At 46.9% G+C, this 20088-nt stretch overlaps 1 protein-coding gene across 1 annotated transcript in view; it reads left to right on the forward strand.

The window, feature by feature from the left end:
• MROH2B (maestro heat like repeat family member 2B) overlaps nucleotides 1-1625 on the forward strand; it is a 96400-nt gene extending 94775 nt beyond the window's left edge. Inside the window, exon 42 of the mRNA XM_063118171.1 lies at nucleotides 1355-1625. Within this exon, the coding sequence (XP_062974241.1) occupies nucleotides 1355-1572 (218 nt within the window). The 3' untranslated portion in view covers nucleotides 1573-1625. The remainder of the gene's footprint in view (nucleotides 1-1354) is intronic.
• The last annotated feature ends 18463 nt before the right edge of the window (nucleotides 1626-20088 follow it).

Raw genomic sequence — 20088 nt, forward strand, 5'->3', positions numbered from 1 at the left:
GCCAAGGTGAAGATGGAGTTGACCAAGGGCCACTCAGAATCAAGCTATGGCCAGTTGCGAAGGAGAAGAGTATGGTACAGTGGGTGGAGTTTCAGACTTGGACTGAAGACCTGGGTGCTAATCCCCATGAAACAAACTGGGCGGCTCTGGGTCCGTCATTATCTCTCAACCTAGCCTACCTCATAGAGGGTCTGTGAAGATAAAATAGAGGTACAGCATTCATGTCCCTTTGAGCTCCTTGGACGAAAGTGAGATTAAAAGGGAATAAATAGCATGGCCATTCTTGTCAGCTGGATCAAAGGTCTCTAGATCCACATGTCGTGGCTGATGCAAACTTTAAACTTTAGCCTTCCTGCTAAAAGATCTAGAGAATTCTAGATCTAGTTCTCTAGAAACTAGATCTCTAGAATGAATAGGTTGAATCAGATATCTAGATCTAGATATAAAGTGCTCGCATTTCGTGATGCCAACAGAAGGCTCCTGGTCACAAAGTCGTTCTTTCATCCTCAAATTGCCAGTTTCCAAAGCCAATTAAATTCATCAGTTTACTGAGCTTTTTCATGCCAGACTGAAGCTAGATCCAAAAACTGAGCTCTTGCTTAGGCTGTTTAAAGAGTTGGTCCATTGGCATATGGCCCATATTGACATTGGCCCATAGAGTTGGAAGAGCTGAAGATGGTAGTGCATCTGCTGGTAACTTCAAGGCTCGACTTCTGCAATGCACTCTATGTAGGGCTACCTTTGAGCCTAGTGCGGAAACTTTAACTAGTGCAAAATATGGCAGCCAGGCTGGTACATCCATGGGTGACCATATTACGCCAGCTTTAAAATCACTACACTGGCTGCCAATTAGTTTCAGGGCAAAGTATAATAAAGTGTTGGTTATCATCTTTAAACCCCTACATGGTTTGGGTCCAGGTTACCTGCGGGATCGCCTTCTCCCGTACAATCCGCCCCGCACACTCAGGTCCTCTGGGAAGAATTGACTCCAGCCAGCCAAAACTAGATTAACAACTGTTACCCAGAGGACCTTCTCCACTGCCGCTCCCAAACTGTGGAATGGCCTGCCGGGAGAGATCCACCAACTCAATAGACTTTCTGAATATAAAAAAGCAATAAAGACTGATCAATTCCGGCAGACCTACCCAGTCGAATTTTAAGACGTCTGGCTGGCTGTTATTTTAATAATGTTTTTACGTTTTAATCAGTTTTATGTATTTTATAATATTTTGTATTCCATGTTGTTTCTCCACCTCGATCCAGAGGGAGAGGCGGGTAATAAATAAATAAATAAATTTATTATTATTATTATTATTATTATTATTATTATTATTATTGTTATTTGTTATTTCAGCTCTTGAGAGGCTTCAGGAGGACCCCAGCAATGGCCTTCAACAGGCAGCTGCTGATTTGAAAACCTATGTCTTCAAGAAGTGGGGCAGAGAACTACCTAGAAGAAAAGAAGCCCTTATCGGTGATCCCACCAACGCAACTCAAATGCTTGGCCCATACTGCGTGCCCCGACCTGGCACAATCCTGGAAGCCACATCCGTCCAGGACTTGTATGAGTAACATTTCCCCTGTGAGTATCGTTGCCACGTCCAAGACTAATAAATGGCCTAGAATTCCGGATTTTGGTTTTTCTTAAGGAGACCTTGCAGTTCCTCCAGTGTGGACGATTTGCTCAAAGCCTTTGTCAAATTCTAACCATCAAGGATTTATTTATTTTAATTAGGGCTGGATGTGTACATACTTCTGGTGCAGGGCCCAGTCGCCTGCTTGAAGTTTCACCCTAACTAGTGATGTTCGGATTTTGTTAAATCCATTCCGTCTGTCTTTCACAGATGTTTGGGCACCTTTCGTCCTGTCATCTGATCATTGACAGAATCGGATTTTTTAAAAAAACAGAATTTCATTCCACTTGTGCTAATGCACATTATTTAATGCACATTAGCGCATATCCCACCCACACCAGTGAAAACCAGGCCACAAGTCTGTGGAATCCACGTGGGATAGCTAATACCCTGGAAGACAGAAACAAACCTCAAAGTGATCTTGATAGGCTGGAGTGTTGGGCTGAAAACAAAAAAATTAAATTGAATAGGGATAAATGCCAAGTTCTACATCTAGGAAATAGAAACCAAATGCAGTTACAAGATGGGGGATACTTGGCTCAGCAACACTACAAACGAGAAGGATCTTGGAATTGTTGTAGATCACAAGCTGAATAGGAGCCAACAGTGTGATATGTCTGCAAGAAAGGCAAATGCTCTTTTGGGCTGCATTAATAGAAGTATAGCTTCCAAATCACGTGAGGTCCTGGTTCCTCTCTATTCGGCCCTGGTTAGGCCTCATCTAGAGTATTGCGTCCAGTTCTGGGCTCCACAATTCAAGAAGGACGCAGACAAGCTGGAGCGTGTTCAGAGGAGGGCAACCAGGATGATCAGGGGTCTGGAAACAAAGCCCTATGAAGAGAGGCTGAAAGAACTGGGTATGTTTAGTCTAGAGAAGAGAAGACTGAGGGGAGACATGATAGCACTCTTCAAATACTTCAAAGGTTGTCACACAGAGGAGGGCCAGGATCTCTTCTCGATCCTCCCAGAGTGCAGGACACGGAATAACGGGCTCAAGTTAAAGGAAGCCAGATTCCAGATGGACATCAGGAAAAACCTCCTGACTGTTAGAGCAGTACGACAATGGAATCAGTTACCTAGGGAGGTTGTGGGCTCTCCCACCCTAGAGGCCTTCAAGAGGCAGCTGGACAACCATCTGTCAGGGATGCTTTAGGGTGGATTCCTGTATTGAGCAGGGGGTTGGACTCGATGGCCTTGTAGGCCCCTTCCAACTCTGCTATTCCATGATAAGATTTGAACTATTTTCAGATGATCAGCTTCCTTTCCGAAGCATCTGTAACCAAGGCAGCCAGAACTGGCTTAGGCCCAGTAGGGCTTCTGGCCTACTTAGTTACATTATAACCTCACTCGGAGGACACTGGCGCAATACAAACACCACGATACCTAAACAAACAGACAAAAATATAACATTTCTTCACAGGGTTTCCAGCTGGGGAAACCAAAATATTTAGATAGGCTGGGGGGGGTGGACATTGGAAGGGGATGGGATGTTCCCACCTGCCAAGTCTGGTCCGCAACAGTCAGAGCTAAAAGAAGGCGAGAGGCAATAAGCTCAGCTAGCTTCTCGCCAAAGGCTTCTCAGAGGAATCCTCCTTGAAGTTAAAGGGACATGAGGAAAAGACTGGGCAGCCACGGATTTTCGCGGGTCCCCCTCACAACATTGTCTACCTTCTGCACCCTTTTAACCTTCTTCACGTGACAAAAAAACCCTCCAATAAGTCCGACTTATTTTTAAAGAAGGAAGTTGCCGCCATCTCCTGCTGCGCGCAGGAGAAGCAGCGGGATCAGAACAGCCCACTGAATGGGCCATGTGCAAAAGAGAAAGAAATAAGGGACCTTGGACAGCTGCTTTAGAGTTCTGAATCATAGAATAGTAGAGTTGGAAGGGGTCTCTAAGGCCATGGAGTCCAACCCCCTGCTCAATGCAGGAATCCACCCTAAAGCATCCCTGACAGAGGGTTGTCCAGCTGCCTCTTGAAGGCCTCTGGTGTGGGAGAGCCCACCACCTCCCTAGGTCACTGGTTCCATTGTCATACTGCTCTAACAGTCAGGAAGTTTTTCCTGACGTCCAGCTGGAATCTGGCTTCCTTTAACTTGAGCCCGTTATTCCGTGTCCTGCACTCTGGGAGGATTGAGAAGAGATCCTGGCCCTCCTCTGTGTGACAACCTTTGAAGTATTTGAAGAGTGCTACCATGTCTCCCCTCAATCTTCTCTTCTCCAGGCTAAACATGCCCAGTTCTTTCCGTCTCTCTTCATAGGGCTTTGTTTCCAGACCCCTGATCATCCTGGTTGCCCTCCTCTGAACACGCTCCAGCTTGTCTGCGTCCTTCTTGAACTGTGGTGCCCAGAACTGGACGCATTCAGGATGGTTCTGAATGAAACCCAAATAGCTCCTTTAGAGTTTTGACTGAAACCCAGATCATCTCTTTAGAGTTCTGATTGGTTCTGACTGAAACCAGGAGCGAATACACTGCCCCACTGACTTCAGGGCCACCAGCCTCCACTGTGGTAAACTAAGATCTCTGCCAGTGAACTACGGGCCCTTTCCTATACCCCAGATCCTAAACTCTATTTGGGTATTAAAGGTTAGAACTGGTACTCTGAATTCAGCCAGAAATACATCAGAAGCTAGTGCAGTTTTTTCAAATATCAGTGTCACGTGCTTCTTGCAGCTTCAACAGTTTATAATCCAGAACATCTGAGATCCACAAGTTCAATCGCAGCTTTTAAAGCTCAGCTAAAAACTTTTCTTTTTCCTAAAGCTTTTAAAACTTGATGTTGTTTGGACTTTACACTGTTAGTTTTACCCTACCCAGTGCCTGTTTACATTCTCTTCCCCTCCTTATTTCTTTACTATGATTCTATTAGATTGTAAGCCTATGCGGCAGGGTCTTGCGATTTACTGTTTTACTCTGTACAGCACCATGTACATTGATGGTGCTATATAAATAATAATAATAATAATAATAATAATAATAATAACAACAACAACAACAACAACTGCACTCTGCATCTTTGCTTCTTCTGCTGTCCTTGGTAGATAAGTGACTGGTCTTTTTATGGGTACAAATATTTTTAAAACTCGTTTATTTGTTTATTTTTAATGTATTATTATGTGGATACCTTGCCTTTTCTCCTCTTGCAAGGAACACGGCCTTCCTCTTCCCCCTCACAACAACCTTGTGAGGTAGGTTTTGGCTGAGAGTCAGGGACTGACCCAAAGTCAATTGGGATGTCAGAGCAATCCATGGGGGGGTGGGGGGGTGGAGTTCACTGAACTTCCGTCAGCGATGCCTGAGACCTTTTTCCAGTTCTTTTTTCCTTGTCAATAGAAAGTTGTGCGAACTGCAGCTGCAAATTGCATAGCTCCCGATTTATTTATTGGTTTATTTATTTAATTGCTTTTATATACCACCCTCATAGCCGAAGCTCGATTGATGAAGGGGGAACTGGAAAAAAAGTTCCCAGATTTGGGGGAAACCCTGCACCTCGGCTCACGGGTGCAAGCCAAGCCGGGCAGGCAACAGGAATCTGTTGGTCCCAAAAAGGACTGGATTCTCAAAAGTCGGTGTGGTGATGCCCACCTTTCTGTCCCTTAGGTATGTCTGGAATTTGTATGTCTAGTGAGTTTGGAATGTTTGACTGAGTGGGTGTGGCTAGTGATGCGTGAGGGGGGAGAGGGAGGAGTATAAATAGGTTGGCTGAGGGGATTGTGAGTTTTAGTTTAGCGTGGTTGGTTTTAGTCTGGGAGTTTTAGTCTGGCTTGTGTTTCGTGAGAATGTTCGGTGTGAGGAGTGAGAGGAGCTAGAATTTTAAGGGACTTGGGATTGTTGTTTTAAATATAAAAATATGCAGGTTTGATCTAAATTGAGATACTAAAGATTTGTTAAATTTCAATAAACTTTACTTTGTGTTCTGTTACCACAAACCACGCGGCAGCTCGGATTTATTACCTCCTATATTGCACAGTGTAAAAACATCTAACAACACACCTGCAGTTCAGTACCTCAGTAATAGAACCTATTTGCCAAAACCCTTTACCTTGTTCCCTCACATATAGGGGAAAGTCTGTGTTGTTTTTACCCTTGCCTCAGGCTTTTCAAGAGGTGGTGCTTGGCTTGAGAAGGGCGTGTTAGGCAAGGCCTTCTGGGTGAGGTCGGTGACGTTGCAGTCGGACATCCCTAAAAGTCACCCAAGGGAGCTTCATGGTCAAGTGGGGACTGGCACCCAAATTTCCTGAGTCCCAGTCCAACGTTCTAACCACTACGCCATAAACCTCTATAGACCAGCGGCCATGCTAGCCAGGAATGATAGGAACTGCAGCCCAGCTAATCTGGAGGACACCAGGAGGGAATCTACACGTCGTTGTGAGGGCGCTTATATGCACCCCCAGGGCGCCCCCACAACGACTGTGTAGACCAAGAAAGAAGAGACGGAGGAAGAGGCGGAGGAGGAGGTGGCTGGGGAACCGGCCGCGTCCTTGCCGCCACCTCCCCGCCGGCCTCCTGCTGCCGGGCTAAGAGCCACCCAGGTCGGAGAGCTCGGCGGAAGCGGAAGCCGAGCTCTCCGACCCGGGTGGCTCTTACCCCGGCAGCAGGAGGCCGGCGGGGAGGCGGCAGCGGCAAGGACGCGGCCGGTTCCCCAGCTGCCGCCTCCTCCGCCTCTTCCTCCGTCTCTTCTTTCTCGGTCTACACAGTCGTTGTGGGGGCGCACTGGGGGCGCATGTAAGCGCCCTCACAACGACGTGTAGATTCCCTCCAGGTTGGGAAAGGCCGATGCAGCCTAAACAAGTACAGTCTCTTCTCTTTCTCAAATCCATAGTCTTCCTACACTCTGCCCGGAATCTTTTCCAGCTCACTTAACATCTTCATGAATTGAGGATCTAACTAGACATTCTGAGAGTCATAGAGCAGCCACTGACATTTCTCATTTCTCCCTCTTCCTCGTAACGCTCTTTGCTTTGCAAGCCTCCTGAGAAAAGGGATGCAACCAGAAAATGTGGCACGGGGCTGTCATTACATGCCCGTTGTGATCCCTGATTGGTTGGGACTGCCTTAGGAAAGAGAAAGAAAGCCTAATCAGGAAAAGAAATGGCGTCAAAGCTAGAGTGGCCCTATGGAAAGGAGGACCGGGCTCCTGCATCTTTAAGAGTTGAATCGAAAAGAGAATTTCAGCAGGTGTCATTTGTATGCATGCAGCACCTGGTGAAATCCCCTGTTTATCACAACAGTTAAAGCTGCAGGAGCCCTGCTCTCTTGGATAGATACAAAAGAGGGCAGGGCTCCTGCAGCTTTAACGGGTGTGATGAAGAGGGGATTTCACCAGGGGATGCACGCATACAAATGACACCTGCTGAAATTCCCTTTTCTATACAACTGTTAAAGATAATACAGGAGCCCTGTCCTCCTTTCCTTATGGTCACCCTAATCAAAGCCGCAGTGGAAAAGTACAATGATAGCAAGGAACAGCAGCTAAGAAGCTAAAAAGAATTTGAATGTTAAGGTCCCAGCTAGGAAATATCCCCCACCCAACCCCGGCTTCCAAAACCTTCTCAAAAGCTCTATTTGCTATCCAAACATCAAAACAGGCAACTGTTCAACACAATCCTGCACACTAGTGTTTAATGTTCCACAGGAACCTAAAACCAGGAGATGGCAGCAGATCGCTTATTATTATGGAATCCGTTCAAAAGGCTTAGTTCGTTCTCTGAAGGGGGGATTGAGGGGGGCACAGGTCCATTCTAATACGTTTTCACATGACAGCAACTTTATATCTTACAAACACTGGAGTCTGCACTGAGTTTCATGGTGTTTACATGTACTGAGCCAATTAATGCTCTATTTACATGGCTTCCTGCCCCCCCCCCCCATGGGGACTTTTCCTTCCTCTTCCGTTAAACACTAGCCAAGGTCAGTTGCATCTTTGCTTCAAGGTAAGGCTAGCCTCTCCAATGAGGGAAATTTACCATCTATGTATTAATTGCAAACAATTTTCCAAGTGCCACTCCTTAGTAGCAAAAGTAGTACCAGCCTGGACACACAGGATGGAGGCTTGATGAACCTCCAGGTTTGGAGAAATACAACAACAACAATTTAGGGGCGGGGAAAACGCCCTAGGAGAGAAAACTTACTGAAAAACATCCCAAGAAGAAGTGAGTCTCCTCAGACAGCATGGAATGCTGAATTACTATTAGGAGGAGATGGAGCAGAAAACTGGGTGTGGGCTCCACAATTCAAGAAGGATGCAGACAACCTGGAGCGTGTTCAGAGGAGGGCAACCAGGCTGATCAGGGATCTGGAAATAAAGCCCTATGAAGAGAGGCTGAAAAAACTGGGCATGTTTAGCCAGGAGAAGAGAAGATTGAGGGGAGACATGAGAGCACTCTTCAAATACTTGAAAGGTTGTCACACAGGGGAGGGCCAGGTTATCTTCTCGATCCTCTCAGAGTGCAGGACACGGAATAATGGGCTCAAGTTACAGGAAGCCAGATTCCAGCTGGACATCAGGAAAAACTTCCTGACTGTTAGAGCAGTATGACAATGGAATCAGTTACCTAGGGAGGTGGTGGGCTCTCCCACCCTAGAGGCCTTCAAGAGGCAGCTGGACAACCCTCTGTCAGGGATGCTGTAGGGTGGATTCCTGCATTGAGCAGGGGGTTGGACTCGATGGCCTTGTAGGCCCCTTCCAACTCTGCTATTCTATGATTCTATGAGGTGGAATGGTGTATCCTGGAACAGAATGTGGCTGAACAGGCACAGTGTGTGTACTGCAACATTTTATCTGTACTGCAACATTTCCATGTATTAGGTTCTCAGTTCCATGGAATCCCAGTGCCAAAGTGCTTTCCATCACCTGTCTAAAAACTATGGAGCTAACAAGCTGGGCCTCTTCCATTCAACTGCCTCATTCACGAATAAGGTCATGTGCCTATGTGTGTGATCATTTGGGGGCTGGTGGGCTTCGATGTCAGTGGGGCAGTGAATCCACTCCTGGTTTCCATCAGAACCACTCAGACAGAACTCTGATGGATCTCTCCCAGGTGCAGAATGACATCGAAGTGGAAATGGGAAAAGGAAGGAATTGGAGGAAGTTCCTTTTTGTAGTTAGTATTTATTTATTTATTTTATTTATTTATTTATTTATTTACTTACTTACAATATTTATATACTGCTCCCCATTGAAGATTTCGGAGCAGAGTGCAAGCTAAAATAAAAACAGAATAAAACACTTTAAAATAGATTTTAAAAGAAGCCAAATGTAGCTGGTCATTAAGGAAAGACTTCCTGGAATAATGACGTTTTCAGGAGGCCCCGGAAGGAATACAAGTTTGGCGCCTGACTGATCTCCAGAGGCAGAGAATTCCATAGGAGGGGGCCACCACGCTGAAGGCTCTTCCCCGATGAACTCCAATCAGAGGATGGGTCTATGTGAAACCACCAGGAGCAGGCCCTCGGATGACCTCAGTGACCGGGCAAACAACCTTAGTTACCCAAACAAAGGTTACAGACACTTGCTTTTTGCCACCCTAGTACATTCAAAAAGCACAGCCACTAAAGTCAGCTTGGCATCCCTTTCAACCCAACTTGGCAGCGTCCCACCCATCCACCCACACTTAGTTCAACGCCCTGGGTGATCTCCCAGCTCTCCCACCCCTGAGGCTGGCCTTGACCAGATGTGAGCAGGGCCAGGAGAAAGATGTCCGGAGCAGCAGAACAGAAGGGACTTCGGCAAGGCAGAATTCAGGTCCTATTATCTGTGTGCCCTTTGATTTAAAATTCAGCTCATCCCCACTTTTATTTGTTTATTTCATTATATCCCACCTTTTTTCCTCTTGCGAGGAACCCGAGGCAGCTTACATGCTGCTCCCCGTCTCTATTTTATCCTCACAACAACCCTGTGAGGTAGGACATTAGCAGAATGTTAACATCAAAGGGCATGCAGATGACAGGACTTGAGAGTCAGTGACTGGCCCAAAAGTCCCCCTGTGAGCGTCACGGCTGAGTGGGATATAGAACCCAGTTCCACTCCAACGCTCTAACCACTACACCACACTGGCTGTCTTTGTACATGAATGGAGCAGACACGTGGTCGAACAAACGCATCTGCTCCCATCTCATGTTTCGTTTGGCTCTCAGCCTCCAAGATCTTAGGAATGTAATAAAAGTACTGCTGGATCAAACCAAAGCACCAGCCACCCAGAGTTGCCACCCAGGTGTTTCTGGGAAGTTGACAACTGGAGCATGAAGGCAATGGCCCTCTGCCACTCTGGGCATACATGGTTTAAAGCTGCCTTCCCCCAAGCTTGTGCCCTCCAGCCATGTTGGATTGCAACACCCATCATTCCCAGCCCATGTTGGGGGGTAATAATGGGTGTTGCTGTCCGACACAGCTGGAGGGCCCCAGGTTGGAGCCGGCTGCTCACAAGAATTGCGACATATCTCTCTCTGCCCTGTTCAGAAGACACCTTAAACCACAGCTTTAACCATGGTGGTTAAGCCAGAAAGCCGGGCTGTGTTCAGAAGACACAGGTGACTAAAGCAAAAAGCCTTATTCATCATGGTTAAAGACATGGTTTAAGGTGTCTTCTGGACACGGCCCAGCTTTCTGACTTAACCAAGGTGGTTAAAGCCATGGTTTAAAGTGTCTTCTGAACGGCCCTCTCTCTCTCTCTCTCTCTCTCTCTCTCTCTCTCTCTCTCTCTCTCTCTGTAAAGTGTCATGTAATTAGATCTGGTTTAACATTGTCTCTTATGACTCAACACAGGAAGTTCGAGATCCAATTGGAAGCATCTGCAATAGGCTCAGAAACCGGGCGAGTGGAATGAAGGACAGATTTGCACGCCGACAATAAAACGAAAAGGGGCCCACTTGAAGCTGAATCAAGGATTCAGAGAAATCTCTCCAATTCGCGTCTTTTAACATAACAGCAGAAGTTTCAACCCTCCTGTGCCAAAATTGAACAACCCTGCACAAACCGATGCGTTTGCCTGTCATTATAATGACAAAACGGGGTTCCCCTACTTTTTGCAGGAGCGCAAATGATGTATGTTAATACCAGAACAAGTTTCTCAGCATTGCAATTCCCTTTCGAAACAGAGTAAAACAATGCAGAACAATGTCTCTTAAATGCCAACCCAACTCTTGGGATATTCCGGGAGGCTTTAGAGACACTTCCGAGGTCATTCCGAGGGAGGCCCTGACCCTGAGCCAGTACTTGGAGGGCAAAGCAACCAGCCTCGGGTGGCACAGGAGATGGGGGGCGGTCATGGACCAGAGCAGAAAATTCTCTCGCAGTTTAGCAGTGCAGGAAACTCACAACAGTGTCAGATTTCACGACTTATTGCTTCACTGAGAAGTGGTGAAGGTGGCCTGGGGAATGTTTTTAAATGTTGTTTTTAAGCTGTCTATAAACTGTACGTAAGCTGCTCGGAGAACTTTGTTTCTCAAAGCAAGTTAGAAACAAACATTATTCAAAAGGGAGCAAAACAAGACTCTGATGGCTACACGGGTTCAGTTTCTGTGCTGCTGCAGAGGGAAGGGGGGAAATGCGTTCAATTTGCACTTTAATACAAATGTACCTATTTTTGCCCTTTCCAACGACAATGTGAACTGAACTCCATTACCCTTTGAAATCCACATTCCTCCTAATTTTGCAATGGAGTTCTCCAATCAAAAAATGCACACAAAACTACGTTAAAATGCATCGTACTGCTTAAAAAGGTGCATATTAGGCAAAATGGCATACAAAAATCCATCAATTAGCAGGAATGTGCACAAAATGCTTATGAATTTTCATGCAAACCTTTTTTTTTTTAAAGGCTCAATGTTTGAGACGAACTGAACATAAGCATGGAGAAATTCTCAATGTTCATCTTATTATTATGATTAATAATAATAATAATAATAATAACAACAACAACAACAACAACAACAATAATAATAATAATAATAATAATAATAATAATAATAATAATAATATGATCATCACCTTCATGTTATTATTAGAGAGCCAGTGTGGTGTAGTGGCTAAGGTGTTGGACTGGGAGTCGGGAGATCTGGGTTCTAGTCCCCACTCGGCCATGGAAACCCACCAGGTGACTTTGGGCCAGTCACAGACTCTCAGCCCAGCCTACCTCACAGGGTTGTTGTTGTGAGGATAAAATGGAGAGGAGGAGGTTTATGGACGCCACCTTGGGTTCCTTGGAGGAAAAAAGGTGGAATATAAATGAAATAAATAAATAAATAAATAAATGATAAGCTGACTTTAAGCCTAGAAAAATCGGAAATTGAGAGAACTGTAAATTATGGACTCATCCATCCTTACTGCTGCTCATGCCCCTGAATGACCATGGCGGGATGACTGAACTGACGAAGCCTACAGATGTGAGCAGCTGCTCACGCATGGGCTTTCACACAATCCGTGCCCCTGCAATGTCTAGAGTCCTGAACATGTGAAAGCACACTCACAAGTAGCTGCTCAGTCTAGGCTTTGCCAGTTCAGACTTCCATGCATGGACATCTAGAATTAGGGCCAGCAGCTGGGCCATTCACAAGAAGGAGTATATAATGTGCGGCTTTCAAAACACAAGAAAGGAAAGTTGACATCATCTCTTCTGCAGAAGAAGGAAGTGGTTTGGTAAAGGAATTTGGCACCGAGAGAAAAGGCTATACGAGAGTTGTTAAACTCTTCAATCCAGCATTTGCATTGAAATTACAAGCACCACTAAATAAAATGTGTTATGTAACAAAATACATTTCACATTCACTCTGCGTTGAAGGAGGAGGTTGCGCCAATGTGTTCTCTCTCTCTCTCTTTCTCTCAGATAAGCAATATTTTAAGATGGAAGAATAATCTCATCGAGTAAATCAGCTTACAACAAGCTAGGATAATGAGAGGTTCTTTAGCTGACATTTTGTTCTGGAAACGACAAATATCGTTGAATAAAATATGTTATGTAACAAACAAAAACGGCACACTTCCTTTGACATAGAGAAGGAAGTTGCTGTAATACGTGCTCCGTTCTCTCTCGTTCTCTCTCTCTCAAATGTAAGAAACTTATGGGGTCAGCCCAAGAAATCTTGCTGATGGAGGCAAAGGACAAGATGGTGCCATTCCATGTACCAAAAAAAAAAAGGCCAAATGGACTGGTAATTAAACCTTTCTTCAACATTGACAGTGTTTGCTGCCCACACACAAACATCCAGACACACACGCACGAGGGGGGAAAGTGTTCAGCCTCCTTTTTCAGAAACTCCTCATACAATCGTAGAATAGCAGAGTTGGAAGGGTCCTAAAAGGCCATCGAGTCCAACCCCCTGCTCAATGCAGGAATCCACCCTTCAGCATCCCTGACAGATTAGGGTGACCATATTTTGGAAACCAAAAAGGAGGACAACATGGTCGCCCCCAAGGGGGCGTGTCCAGCACCAAGGGGGCGTGCCCACCCGAACATAGCCTTGGTCACATGTCTGATTTTACAGCACACATTTAAGACAAATCTGTTTTACATAACATCTTAATGTTAAAATCACTGAAATAAAGAACAAGTGAGAGATTCAATGTATCTGAAATTAACTTCACTCACTCCTTTTGTAGTGCTGCCCTTCGAGAAAAAAAACCCCAGCTGCTTCTAGTGAGGGAGAGCCCACAACCTCCCTAGGTAACTGATTCCATTGTCGTACTGCTCTAACAGTCAGGAAGTTTTTCCTGATGGCCAGCTGGAATCTGGCTTCGTTTAACTTGAGCCCGTTATTCCGTGTCCAGCACTTCCGTGTCCTACACTGGTCACCCCACTCAGAATGTCCTAGCTCATTCTGAGCCATGTTCGTGAAGGGCTGACACCCAAGCAACATTCCCTGCCTGCCCTCCTCTCCCCAAGCAAAAGTATCCCTACAAAATAGGATGGAGCAGGCAGCTGGGCCCAGGATCAGGGCTGGTGTGTGATTGTACAACCTCCTCCTTAAGGGCTGGGTGCTAAGGAGCATGTGCAGGAGTGTGCATTGGCCCCAGGATGCAGAGGAATGGCAATTTCTGCTGCCTCCCATTCAATGAATTGGGCCAGGAGGGGTGGTCAAGTGTGCCAGCTAGGACCAGCAAAAAGCAAGTGCAGTCAGCACAGGCCTCTAGAGGCTAATTCCCCATCACAAACCCCTTCTAGATGCCATCATAGAATCATAGAAGAGCAGAGTTGGAGGGGGCCTACAAGGCCATCGAGTCCAACCCCCTGCTCAATGCAGGAATCCACCCTAAAGCATCCCTGACAGATGGGTGTCCAGCTGCCTCTTGAAGGCCTCTATTGTGGGAGAGCCCACCACCTCCCTAGGGAACTGATTCCATTGTCGCACTGCTCTAACAGTCAGGAAGTTTTTCCTGATGTCCAGCTGGAACCTGGCTTCCTTTTAATTTGAGCCCGTTATTCCGTGTCCTGCACTCTGGGAGGATCGAGAAGAGATCCTGGCCCACCTCTGTGTGACAACCTTTTAAGTATTTGAAGAGTGCTCTCATGTCTCCCCTCAATCTTCTCTTCCCCAGTTCTTTCACTCTCTCTTCATAGGGCTTTGTTTCCAGACCCCTGATCATCCTGGTTGCCCTCCTCAGAACACGCTCCAGCTTGTCTGCGTCCTTCTTGAATTGTGGAGCCCAGAACTGGACGCAATACTCTAAATGAGGCCTAACCAGGGCCGAATAGAGAGGAACCAGTACCTCCCGTGATTTGGAAGCTATACTTCTATTAATGCAGCCCAAAATAGCATTTGCCTTTCTTGCAGCCAGATCGCACTGTTGGCTCCTATTCAGCTTACGATCTACAACAATTCCAAGATCCTTCTCGTTTGTAGTATTGCTGAGCCAAGTATCCCCCATCTTGTAACTGTGCCTTTGGTTTCTATTTCCTAAATGTAGAACTTGGCATTTATCCCTATTTAATTTCATTCTGTTGTTTTCAGCCTTAACACGGCTTCTGTCCTGTCATCCAATGCTGCTCATGCCCAAATCACTGCCCTCCACTGCAGAGACCCTGTGCATTGGTACCAGCAGCCTGCCCCTCTCCTCTGTCAGCTCCTGTCACTCCTTCCAGAATCGGGCAGGATCTACACTATTTCTTTATAGTGGTACTGAAGTGCACTGACAATTGTTGGGGCCCATGACATATCTACACTTAGCAGGATATAACACTGTGAAAGTGGTATGAAAGCAGTATATGGTAAGTGTCATGGGTCCCAACAGTTGTCACTACACTTCAATACTGGTATAAAGCAGTAGTGTGGCTCTTGCCTTCTATATACCACTTTCATACCACTTTCATAGCGGAATATCTGCTTGGGGTAGATAAGCCATCAGTCTACTAAGACAGATGTGAAAGCAACATCAGAGAGCCAAATCTGTATGTGGGAAAGGACCCTGCGGACCTCCTGGGAAAGCCGTACCGTCATCTTCAAAGGTGAGCTACATATTCTCATTTGCATCTGTGCTTTCAACTCTCTGCAAACCTCTGAATGAGTGTCTACACTGAACATCAGAATAACAGCAGAGCCCTGCTGGATCAGACCAAGGGTCAATCTAATCCAGCATTCTGTCCACACAGTGGCCAACCAGCTGCCCGGTGAAAAGCCCACAAACAGCACCCTCTTGCACATGTGTTCCCGGTAACTGGTGCCTATAGGCTTACTGCCTCTAATGGAGCCATCGAGTCTAGTAGCCATGGAGCGCCTTCTCCCTTACCAACCTGCCCAGTCACTGAGGTCATCCGAGGGCCTGCTCCTGGTGGTTCCACCTAGATCCATCCTCCGATTGGAATCCACCAGGGGAAGAGCCTTCAGCGTGGTGGCCCCCCTCCTGTGGAATTCCCTGCCTCTGGCAGTCAGGCAGGCTCTGACCTTGTACTCCTTTCGGCACCTCCTGAAAACAACTTTATTCCAAGAAGCCTTTCTTTAACATGCAGCCTTGGATTTCTGTGTTGTTGTTTCTTGCTTCTTTTTAAATTTTGTTTTAACTGTTTTATTCTGTTTTTATTTTCATTTTACCTTGTACACCGCTCTGAAATTTTTCAATGGGGAGCAGTATATAAATATTCTAAATAAAATAAATAAATAAATAAATAAATAGCCTTCCCCTCCAGGAATTTATCCAACCCCCTTTTAAAGCCAACCAAATGGGTGGCCATCACTACATCTTGTGGTAGTGAGTTCCATAGTTTAACTCTGCGCTGTGTGAAGAAGTACTTCCTTTCATCTGTCCTGAATCTCCCACCAATCAGCTTCATGGAATGACTCCATTGGGTTCTAGTATTGTGAGAGAGGAAGACAAACGTCTCCTTATCCACTTTCCCCACACCCTGATTTATTTTGTAACCTCCAGGTTGTCTCCCCAAGTTCAGCTCCTGCAGCCAGGAAGATCACCGATGCAAACTTAGGAGGGGAGCTGGATCCCAGATGTTTGCCTTGATGAGCAGGCCTGGCAATTTGCTCAGCGTAGCAGAAAGTGCTGCACTTTCCCATTTCTCTCTCCCTTTATGACTTGCGCATCCTCAGAGGAGATGATCAAGGTCAGGTGTGCAATAGCGAGAGGCCAGGAGACTTTGCACGTACTGCATAATGCTGAAACTTGGTGGGAAATAGATGCTCGTTGCTGTTCTTAAAAATCAGTGATCCCGCTGATCTTTTAACCACACCATGCCTATGGTGCTGCTACACATTTATACATGGACCAACTCATCTTCAGAATGCAAGGCCTGAGCAACCTGAGTTATGCAACACACATCTTTGGGTTTATGTTTGCAAAGGTATAAATTTAAAAAGAAGGAGCCAGAGGGGGGAATGCTAAGTTCAAAATGAAGTTAAACTTCTAAGGTTGCATGTACCTTAAAACAAGGAATCAGAAAGGGGTTTTTTTTAGGGCTGTGCTCCGCTTCTCTTCGGGTTGGAGAAGCAGAAGCGGATCGGAGTGCTTCGCCTCCCCTTAAGGCAGAGGCAAAGAGGATCGGGGGGCAGCGGAGTGTCATGGAGCGGACAGAGATGAAGGCGGATCCTTCGCCTCGATCCTGAGCTCTGAAAAATAGGTAAGGGGGCCTTACCTGGCGCTGCCGCCGCCCGTGCAGCGATGGCAGCAGAGCCAGGTAAGGGGGCAGGGGGGAGGGGGGGTCTTACCTGGTCTGTCGCAGCCCATCACCAGCTTCACTTGAGCTTGTGGCTCAACCCAGAGGTTTAGGCCCCAAGTGGGGCCTACAGTTCCAGGTTGAACCGTGGGCTGAAGTGAAGCTGGCAATGGGCCGCGACGGACCAGGTAAGTGGTGTGCGCGGGGGGGGGGGGGAGTTACCTGGCACTGCCTCCGCCCGTGCAGCGACGGCGGCAGAGTCAGGGGAGGGGGGTCTTACCTGGTCTGTCGCAGCCCGTGGCCAGCTTCACTTGAGCTCGCAGCTCAACCCAGAAGTGTAGGCCCCAAGCAGGGCCTACAGTTCCTGTTTGAGTCCTCAGGCTCAGTTGAAGCAGCCGCCGGAATGCGACGGATGCAGGTAAGGGGGGAGGAGGGAGGGGGCCTTACCTGATCATAGAATCATAGAATCATAGAATCATAGAATAGCAGAGTTGGAAGGGGCCTACAAGGCCATCGAGTCCAACCCCCTGCTCAATGCCTCCCCTGCTGCTTTGATTCAGAGCTGGAGCTCTGCAGTGAAGTGGAACAGACCATAGGCGAATCGATGCGGGGCATATCTGGCGCGATCCACAATTTGCGGATCGGGTGCGGAGCGGATCGGGGGGTCCGTGCAAAGCCCTAGTTTTTTTGTTTTGTTTTAAGTGACCAGGATAATTAGATTATGAACAAGAGGGCATTGTGGTCTCCATCAGATTAGAAAAAACACACGACCAAATACAGCAACAAAAGTTTTCATCCAATTGGAGAGGTGCACATTACTTCTCTGCCGACAAAGTGCCCACCTGCAGAAGTCTTCCTTCCCTCAGTCACAGCATCCGCTAAGTCAAGGGGTAGATCACTTCTGGCCTTCCAGATGTTTTAGGCAACTCCCATTATCCTCACCATTGATTTTGCTGGCTAGAGCTGCCAGGGCTGTCTGTCAAAACATCTGGAGGGCCACACATTGCACCCTTGTGCTAAGCCCTGGACTCTCTGGCACATGGAAAGTTCTGCCACAGTTGAGATTGTTCTGCCTTGCCATCGCTCAGTCTCTGAAATTCGAATTCAACACTTCCAAATGTTGGTGTTAAAGCTCTAGCTTTGAAGGACCGGAACAGAAGTAAATCCTAAGGGTTGTCTATGGGCCCATCTACACCCAGCAGGATGTTCCACTACGAAAGTGGTATATAACAGGCAGAAGCCACACCAGGCAGAATATAGTGGTATGAAAGCGGTGTATGGCATCTGTCAATGGGCCCAACAGTTGTCAGTGCTAGGGTGACCGTCTGAAAAGGAGGACCGGGCTCCTCTATCTTTAACAGTTGCATAGAAAAGGGAATTTCAGCAGGTGTCATTTGTATATATGGAAAACCTGGTGAAATTTCCTCTTCATCAAAATAGTTAAAGCTGCAGGAGCCCTGCCCTCTTTTAAATCGGGTCACTCTAGTATAGCTCCTGCACCTTTAACTGCTGTGATGAAGAGGGAATTTCACCAGGTTCTCCATATATACAAAGGACACCTGCTGGAATTGCCTTTTCTATGCAACTGTGCATCCTGTCTATGCAACAGGAGCCCTGTCCAACTTTTCATATGGTCACCCTAGTCAGTGCACTTCAACAGCGCTGTAAAGCAGTAGTGTGGCTCTTGCCTTTTATATACCACTTTCATACCACTTTCACAGTGGAATATCCTGCTTGGTGTAGCTGAGCCCTTAAGCTACGCGCGGCAACCGTTCTGAGAATTAACTTCCCAGGGTTCGTACGTTTTCTCAGCTTGACTAGGATGCTAATATTCTTCTTCTTTTTCCCCCTTTTCTGTCAAGGAATATAAAGGAACCACTGTGCTGAGCTGGTTTGAAGAAGGCAGCTTTAAAACAGCCTCAAAACTCTTTGCATTTGGGACGCTTTCAAGATCCTGCCTCCACAGAGAGATTTACACCGCTTAATCCAGCCCTAAATGCCCAGCTCCACCAAGAACAGGCAGGATGTCTTTGTTTTTGCTGGCGGTGCGGAACTGCCGTGCTTATAAGCACCTGAGCAGCTCATCCTTTGTACTCGCCAGGTGACTGGGTCAAGACAGACAGGTCTGGACTGAGTAAGAGCGCATGAATCATGCTGTGTCACCTTCTACTGATGTGCATGAACGTCTTTTTTGGAGGAACACCACGGCAAGACAGAACTCGCTCTCCAGCAAAGGGAAGTGACAACCTAAGGAGTGCCTCCATTGTCCTGCCTTGTAAACTGGCAAAGTTATCTTAGGATGCTCCCACAATGGAACCCAACCCTTGTGGCCAAGACCTCCTCCCCATCGCTTTTGGTAAACTGCTTTCAAGATCGCAAGCTGAATAGGAGCCAACAGTGCGATATGGCTGCAAGAAAGGCAAATGCTAGTTTGGGCTGCATTAATAGAAGTATAGCTTCCAAATCATGTGAGGGATTGGTTCCTCTCTATTCGGCCCTGGTTAGGCCTCATCTAGAGTATTGCGTCCAGTTCTGGGCACCACGCTTCAAGAAGGACGCAGAGAAGCTGGAGTGGGTTCAGAGGAGGGCAACCAGGATGATCAAGGGTCTGGAAACAAAGCCGTATGAAGAGAGACTGAAAGAACTGGGCATGTGTATCCTGGAGAAGAGAAAATGGAGGGGAGACATGATAGCACTCTTCAAATACTTAAAAGGTTGTCCCACAGAGGAGGGCCAGGATCTCTTCTCGATCCTCCCAGAGTGCAGGACATGGAATAACGGGATCAAGTTAAAGGAAGCCAGATTCCAGCTGGACATCAGGAAAAATTTCCTGACTGTTAGAGCAGTACGACAATGGAATCAGTTACCTAGGGAGGTTGTGGGCTCTCCCACACTTCAAGAGGCAGCTGGACAACCACCTGTCAGGGATGCTATTGAGCAGGGGGTTGGACTCGATGGCCTTGTAGGTCCCTTCCAACTCTGCTATTCTATGATTCTATGGGCACGCATTGGCATTGCCTTAATCAGCCCATGCAGCAGATCTGGTCTCAGGAGCCGAAGGCCAGAGGAAGAACATCGGAACCACGCTAACTTCCTTCCCACCCCTGACATAACATTGCCTACCTATCTTCAAGCCATGCCTGCATGAATGGGTTTTCCACAGATCAAGGTCTTCTTGGACTGCATGGCCCACTGGATGCACCCCCCGAGTGTCGAGGCAAGAAAAAAGGGAGCGCAAGATCACTGGAAACGAGCAATAAGATCATAAGAACATCAGACGAGTCCTGATACTGGATCAGACCAAGGGTCCATTTTGGGCAGCACTCTGTTCACACAGTGGCCCACCAGATGTCCCAATGGGA

The sequence above is a fragment of the Elgaria multicarinata genome, chromosome 2, assembly GCF_023053635.1.
Source record: "Elgaria multicarinata webbii isolate HBS135686 ecotype San Diego chromosome 2, rElgMul1.1.pri, whole genome shotgun sequence".
In the NCBI taxonomy this organism is placed as follows: domain Eukaryota; kingdom Metazoa; phylum Chordata; class Lepidosauria; order Squamata; family Anguidae; genus Elgaria; species Elgaria multicarinata.